At 43.6% G+C, this 8,100-nt stretch overlaps 1 protein-coding gene across 3 annotated transcripts in view; it reads right to left on the bottom strand.

Moving 5' to 3' along the window:
* The window catches only part of tns3 (tensin 3), a 32,350-nt gene that overhangs the window by 8,184 nt on the left and 16,066 nt on the right, over positions 1 to 8,100 (bottom strand). For all 3 annotated transcript variants that reach the window (XR_001631222.1, XM_016452574.1, XM_016452575.1), the window contains 4 exons: positions 2,155 to 2,853; positions 1,158 to 1,397; positions 339 to 460; positions 122 to 239 (listed from right to left, as the gene is read on the bottom strand). Coding sequence is in view for 2 of the 3 variants with exons in the window: in XM_016452574.1 (XP_016308060.1) it covers positions 122 to 239; positions 339 to 460; positions 1,158 to 1,397; positions 2,155 to 2,853 (1,179 nt within the window). In the remaining variant the exon portion in view is untranslated. The remainder of the gene's footprint in view (positions 1 to 121; positions 240 to 338; positions 461 to 1,157; positions 1,398 to 2,154; positions 2,854 to 8,100) is intronic.

Raw genomic sequence — 8,100 nt, 5'->3', positions numbered from 1 at the left:
GTGTGTGTGTGTGTGTGTGTGTGTGTGTGAGAGAGAGTGTGTGTCTGTGTGTGAGAGTGTGTGTGAGAGAGTGTGTGTGTGTGTGTGTGTGTGTGTGTGAGAGAGAGTGTGTGTCTGTTACCGTATGGAGTGGGTGGTGTGATGGGGAAGGCTGGTGTTGCGGGCATCACATCACTGCCTGTGTCCAGTGAACTGTGAGAGGAGTACTGCACACCGTCTGCTCTGAACACAGCTGCATGCTGCACACACACACACACACACACAGTCACTGGAGAAAACTAGCAACACACTAAAAGCAGAAATAAAGGTTTTATTGATTGTGACAGTGTGTGTGTCACCTGTGTGTGCGGTGCAGCAGTGGTCAGTGTGTTTCCATCTGCAGTGCTCAGGTTCAGTGCCCAGGCCGTCTCTCCTCGTGCTCCAGAGAGGTCTGTCTTTGGGCTCATTATGAATCTGTTCTCTGATGAGACAAGAACACACACACACACACACACACACACACACATCAGTCTCACTGCACACTGTGCTCCTCACATCACTGAACCAGAGACAGTCCTGCATCCTAAACCATGTCATAGATTCACACTCCATGTTGGGGAAAGTTACTTTTAAAAGTAATGCATTACAATATTGTGTTACTCCATGAAAACGTAACTAATCGCATTACTTAGCTACATTTTATGGAAAGTAATGCATTACGTTACATTTGCGTTACTTTTTGTCACGTGGGTTGGGCTTGCTTGTTTGATTTTCAATAACAAAAAACACAAAAGATAAACTTTTTGGCAACTGTAAAGGCCCTTTCACACCAAAAGTGAAAAGAATGAGCCTCAGGCTAAAGGATGAGTCTCTGCACTCACTCCTGATTTCTCTGAACACGGGACAGGAGAGCTATCAGTCAACACACGGGGAAACAGAAGTAACTGTCTTTACTTATTGTCACGCTCTTGTGAAGGGAGGCGCACGAAGACGAAGCCAATCCAAATAACATTTAATAGCAATCCAAGATACAATATATTCATAAAATATATTCATACAAAACACAGGATTACACAAACAGCAAACACAACTAACAACCTGATCTGTCAGGATTTAGTATTATTACTCCAGGAAAACTCCGTCATTACTTCATGAGTGCTTGTGTAAGCTGATCTCACCCCTCTGATGAGTCCCGTCTGTCTGCGGGTGTCCGTTTCTGTCTGCGCCGCCGGCTCGGCTAAAGCAGCTGGGTTTGGTGGAAACTGGCACGAAGGTGGGATCCAGGTCCAGGATGAGCTGGTTGAGCTGATGGATGGAGTTATCGATGTCCAGCGTCAGAGAGCTGAACTCCTCGTCGTGTTTCTTGTCCGTGTCGTGGCTTTGAGAGATCACGGGGCTCGATGGACAGCTGTTCTGCACTGAAACACCAGAAAACACCGCCTCATTCATTACAGTGCTTTTTCATACCGGATTCCAGTTTGGTTCAGTTTGAGTAAAAGCAAATAACTTTCCTCATAGAAAAAAATGAAAAGAAACCGTTTTGTTTAAATAGTATTTTGGTTGGACATCAGCGATGATGTGCAGAACACTAGTGTTACTGAATGCTGAAATTATCTGGGGTTTTATTTAATTAATCACTTTGGAAAATATGATGCATATTAAAAAAAAATGTTTTTTTTTTGAAACTAATCCAGCATTAAGACGCTTTTAACTCTGATACATTGAGTCCATAATCCATAATAACGCTTCCTCCAGTGAAAAAGTGCATCTGCTGTTGTCTCTCACATCAAAATCCAGCCACATATGTGTTTAGAGCTGTTTAAACGCTGCTTGGTCTGTTCAGATTTCTCTCCTGATTCAGACCAGAACACTTTTTTCCAGATGTTAACTGATGGACTGGAGTGCTGTGGATTGCTTGTGGATTATTGTGATGTTTTTATCAGCTCTCATTCTGACGGCACCCATTCACTGCAGAGCATCCATTGCTGAGACACTGATGCAATGCTACATTTCTCCAAACCTGATGAAGAAACAAACTCATCCTGATCTCGGATGCACTGAGGGTGAACACATTTTCAGCACATTTTTATTTTTGACTGAACTATTGCTTTAATATAATTTGAGAACTGAATCAATGTAACACATCAGAGTATCAGAGTAGTTTGTTCTGCTCACCGGCGGGTTTAGGCAGCAGCTGCTGCATGTGCTCTGTGGCGTCCTCCTCGGGCAGGTACAGGTACTGCTGAGCGGCGACCAGCTGCTGCTGATGGACCCAGGTCTGCGTGGAGTATCCGGCGTGCTGGAACACATGTCTGGGAGAGCTGACGGGCAGCGACGCGCCCCTCTGAGCGAAGCCGGCTCTGCGCTCGGACTCGTCCCCGGCCGCCGCGTGCGTCTGAGGCTCGTCTGCGCGGCTGGGGCTCCCGAAGCCGTCGGACAGCAGCGAGTTCTGGCTGCTCTGGTGACAGGACGAGGAGAGCGTGCCCAGACTGTCCACGCTGTGCAGGTCGTGCCGTGAGGTCAGCGCTTCGTCGTCCAGGATGTCGGTCTCGCGCTCTTTTGGCCGCAGGCGTCCGTTCAGGTGCAGCGGCGCAGGGCTCACGGGCGGCTCCGTCGCGGCGCAGCCTCGGCTCGTCTCGTCCAGGCCGAAACCGCTGAGCAGCCGCTTGAGCTCCACGCGCTCCTGCTGGCTGGGCTGCGGGGTTCTGGGCCAGCCGTCGGTGCGCAGCGAGGCACTGGACAGACCCGAGTCGCTGCTGGCCGAGAGCGTGTGGTCGGGGCTGGAGGAGGTGCTCTGCTGGGCTCCGGAGAGCGTGGCGCTCCTCCTCACCGAGCATCGGTCCAGCACGACAGCAGGAGGATGGAGAGGAGCCGCTGGAGAGAGGAGAGATGAGCGAGACTCACTGTGCGTGAAGGGAACACTGTCATCCACCTAATGAACAGTACATTCAATGTGCATGAAATCAAGTGCTGAATTCAAGTGTAACTGCATTTTTTAATGAAATACTGCATTTGGTCATGTAATCGACAAAATTAGCCAGGCTACACCACACGGCGTCCCACAACAGAGTGATTTTAGTATCATTGATGTGCTATTATTATGTTTGCTAATATTTTGAAATACATTTTTATATATTTTGTTTTCACTTAAATTTTAGTAATTTTGACGTTATTTTAGTAGTTATTGTGCTTTTTAAAATATGTCTATAAGGTTTAGTTACGTTTGTACTTAAAAAAAAAACGAAAATGAGAAATGTTGCCTTGGCAATGATGTTTATGCAATGATTTTTTATTTTAATTTTTAATTTTAGTTAACTATAATAACCCTGCCATAACTGTCAGCTACTAATAAGAGTGTAGTATGTACAGCACCATCTAACAGTTTCAACATATGTTAATGTACATTTCCACCAAAAAGTTATGACAAGACCTTTGAGCTTTCTCCAGTGATGCCACATCTGCAGTGAGCCTCAGATGCCTGACAGCACTAGTGATGCTAGTTAACTGTGTCTAGTGATTTCAGTGATCTATATGACCGACTTTCTCACGGTCAGACACGTTGAAAGAGCAGCACATGCTCCGTGTGCTTCACACTGATGTGCTGAGAGAACAGCAAACAGCTTGATGACTATTGAGCGTCTACTAGCTGCTAACTCACTGAAACTGATCCAGTCTACAGGCATTTATTCACAACATCACACTTTATCCATTAAACCTCTCATATGTCCTGTCTGAACGGAGTGAAGCAGGGATCGGTGTGTTTATGTTTCTGCTCCAGTAATGCTGTTGATCTGTGCTTGTTTTCCTCCTGACCTGATGAAGCTCAGTTAGTTCACTGAGACTCGGGGGTGGGGCTCTTCTTCCATATATGGAGATTGGGATGTAAACACAGGGGGCGGAGCATGAGAGGAGAGGGGCGGAGCTGAGGACCAGTTATCTGACACTACGGCTCTCCTCCGAAGGGACGATGAGGAGCAGCCAAAATAGCAAATACAGTCAGACTGAGACGCTCAGTTCATTTAGAGATTCAGTTAATTCCAGGAGCTCATAGTTTGCCATCTCTACCACTGTTGCTATGTCTTCATTATTAGATTATATATAAAGTGCATCATAAATTGCATGTTGTTCCCAAACCTGGGAGAGAACCACACTCCCTTACATTCAGTTTAATGGTGGAGCAGTACTGTTTTTCAGTGGACAATTCTTACGTTATTACATTAGTTCCTCTCATAGTTCCTCTATACACTGTAATAACGGTGCTTTAAAAGCAAAATATTTACATATAAATACTGTAAAAATGCTAAAGTTAATTAAGTTGCCATACCATATATGGTGAAAAATGGAAAAATATGAATTACCATGTAATTTACAGTGAACAATGGTAAAAGGACATTCTCAGAAGTCCCTGTGTGAGACCTCAGATATGATTATATTTTGTCTAAATAATTGTGTTTCTTTTTTATTCATATTATCAGTAGGTTACAAAATGTAATGGCATTTATTTAGTTCATGTTTATTGCATTATTTTACTGTCATGTGTGTTACCCTGATGGTCTTTTCTTCGTGTGTTTGACGCTGTGCACGCCTATATCTGTGTCCCTGGAGCACAAAAGCAGTCTTAAGTCGCTGGGGTATATTTGTAGCAATAGCCAACAATACATTGTATGGGTCAAAATTATACATTTTTCTTTTATGCCAAAAATCATTAGGATATTAAGTAAAGATCATGTTCCATGAATTAATTCAGCTTTCAGATGATGTATAAATCTCAATTTCAAAAAATTGACCCTTAAGACTGGTTTTGTGCTCCAAGGTCACATACGAGTAATGGCCATGTTTATGGGCTGACAATTTACAACGAATTCATGATTTATATTGTACCATCTCTGTTATTAACGCTGGATATCAGTACATTGATCAAGTAGACTGTTAAATGAATATCACCAATGATATATATGGTTTTAAGTTGTTGTATTTTACCATAAATTTAACATGATATTTTTTACAGTGTGTGATAACTGTCTTAACTGTGATTTTACTAAAGAAAGTCCTTCTTTACAGTACAGCGAATCACTGAAAAGAATCAGTTGAAAACAATGGCTGGTTCATGAATCAGAGTTCACACAAGGGTCTGTAGAACGCAGCCAGAAGAGCTCTTCAATCTGAAGATAAAAGCAAACCTTCCACGACTAAACACATCGTTCAGGCCTTCAATTAACAGACACTCACATTCTACAATCACTCTCTCACAGCAGAAACACACAGAAACAGATTCTCAGAGCTGCAGGAACGGCCCGGCTTCAGTGTGAGTTCAGCTCTAACCTTCATTAACAGAAAATACCTTTGACGTGTCCATCAGCCTAAAACATGACAGCTGAAGCAAGCGACTCGAGGGTTTAAAAGCAGGAATGAGAGGCTCTTGATTACATTAAAGCACTTCTGTAAAAGCGTTCATTATTTGAGCTGTAGCATGTCTGAATCGTCTCTTTAGACAGGGACTCTTGTTCTAGCTGGATAAACTTCTAGTTATTTATCCGTGGTGTAGATCCTGTGTTCAGACCCTCCTCCGGTCTCCTCCTTTGCTCATTATGGTCATGACAGCTGTAAATATACACTATAACTTCACACAGATGAAGTTGTGTAGCTATGCACGGTGTATTTTAACATTTGTGTTAACCACGGTTTTTGCTTGTTCATAAAAAAAATCAACATTACTCTTTGTGGTCATGATCTCAAAGAACCTATAGAACCTTTCCATTCCACAAAAGGTTCTTTATAGTGGAAAAAAAGTTCTACAGATTATTAAACTGCTTCACACTAAGAAAAAAATAGTTATTTTGAAGAACTGTTCAGTGAAAGGTTGTTTGAGGAACTCCAAGCGCTTCTTCTATGGATTCACCACCAAAAAAAAAACCTTTTGGAAGCTTTATTTTTGAGAGTGCATGAAGATACAGCTGATAGAGGTGAACTTGTATTAAAACCAGTTTATCGCTAAACCAAATCATCTCAGCATGTTCAGTCAGGGTTAGTCTGCTGCGCCAGACTCAAACCATTTAATCTAAAGTTTGCATAAATATAAATTCATTTTCTGTCTCTTTCAGACGTGCCTTGAGAGAGGCGTATGGTGTTTGTCTTGTGTTTTGTCATCAAAAGCAGCCAGAATTAGCCAGCATAAACAAAACATTATAATTACAATTCCAGTCATCTTCCTGCCAAAGCCTCAGCATCACAACTGTGTGAGTCAACAAGACTGACTGCAGATCAGCTAAACTAACACCACACTGACAAACCCACACAAAGAACACTGCTGATCCTCCCGTCACTGCTCAGAAGAGCAGGACTGACCCTTATCAAAGAGCAGGACTGACCCTTATCAAAGAGCTTCATCTGATACGGTGCTCAAACTGGCTGTACTCCGATAGCAGCCCAAATGATCAAGTCATCTGCATTTTGCTCCAAAATGAGGTTCTGTTGTTGTGGGTGGTTCTAGCTGGTTTCTAGGTGTTTTCTTCTTGTCTGGTGTGAAACAGGAACCTGATCTTCTGGTCTGTAGATGTGCTTCTGGTTCTGGTCTCAACAACACACGTGGGACAAGCTACATGCTGGAGCTTCATTCTAGGTCTAGTGGTTTGTTCAAATCACTTTTACCAGCTATGAGCAATAATAGTGATGCTAGCCTGAGCAAGCAGCACTAAAATCAAACTAATCATACATTGTATCGTCGTTACTGTATTGTTATTCCTGCAAAATCTCTGCAAAACACAGCACTGTACTACTATTATCTGACAGCTTGCTGTAACCCGTGGACTGGCCTACAGACAACGCAGAGATGGTGATGGTACAGAGATGTTGAATTCCTGCGAACTTTGAGTCACTTCAGCGTGTGCATGTGAAAACAAGGCCTGAAGTCTGCCGCAGGAATGCTCTTCAGAATGAGATGTCTGCTTGTTCTTGATCAAACCCTCTTCATTAAAGGTGCTGGAACTTGTTTCCATGAATATGTTTTATGCAAAGCAGATGTGGGGGACCTGTGATTTTGGCCAGACTATTCCTGTGTTTGTGAGATTGAGAAGGGTGTGAATTCTGCAGTGCATATGAAGTCCTGCCATGAGCCTCACCGCAGTCAGAAAAAGATGCCTGGACTCACAGGGTGGTTTTAGTGTGTGTGTGTGTGTGTGTGTAACAGCAAAGCCACAGTACAGAAAAAGACACAGACTGAATGTTGCCCAACTATGCAAAACAACAAACCTTTTAAGACAAGCTTAGGCAGCACATGCACTATGTGGCATATCATAAAACTGAAGGATGATTACCTATGCTTTAAAAGGACCAAAGGGGTTATACAGTGGGGGGTGTAACAATACATCGATATGGTCTGATGTAACGTAAAAAAATCTATTTATTGGAAATGTTTTTCTGAATCTAATGATAAAATGCAACTTATCTGCGTGTTTTTCTCTCAACAATGCAATTTTGACCCGGTGCAACTTATTAAAAAAAAAAAAAAGTCAAAAAAATGAACCTTTTTTTTGAGTTTGGGCGTGGCTACTGTAGCAGGCTGAGTTTGGGGCGTGGCTAGTGTAAAAGCCTGAATTTGGGCGTGGCCACTGTAGCATGCTGAGTTTGGGGCGTGGCAACTTTAAAAAGCTGAGTTTGGGGCGTGGCAACTATAAAAGGCTGAGTTTGGGGCATGGCCACTGTAACAAGCTGAGTTTGGGGCGTGGCTACTGTAAAAGCCTGAATTTGGGCGTGGCCACTGTAGCATGCTGAGTTTGGGGCGTGGCAACTTTAAAAAGCTGAGTTTGGGGCGTGGCAACTATAAAAGGCTGAGTTTGGGGCATGGCCACTGTAACAGGCTGAGTTTGGGGCATGGCCACTGTAACAGGCTGAGTTTGGGGCATGGCCACTGTAACAGGCTGAGTTTGGGGCATGGCCACTGTAACAGGCTGAGTTTGGGGCATGGCCACTGTAACAGGCTGAGTTTGGGGCATGGCCACTGTAACAGGCTGAGTTTGGGGCATGGCCACTGTAACAGGCTGAGTTTGGGGCATGGCCACTGTAACAGGCTGAGTTTGGGGCGTGGCAACTATAAAAGGCTGAGTTTGGGGCATGGCCACTGTA

Source organism: Sinocyclocheilus anshuiensis, unplaced genomic scaffold (genome assembly GCF_001515605.1).
Source record: "Sinocyclocheilus anshuiensis isolate Anshui unplaced genomic scaffold, SAMN03320099.WGS_v1.1 scaffold1152, whole genome shotgun sequence".
In the NCBI taxonomy this organism is placed as follows: domain Eukaryota; kingdom Metazoa; phylum Chordata; class Actinopteri; order Cypriniformes; family Cyprinidae; genus Sinocyclocheilus; species Sinocyclocheilus anshuiensis.
Note: the sequence above shows the minus strand (reverse complement) of the source record. Positions and strands in the feature narration are given on the sequence as shown.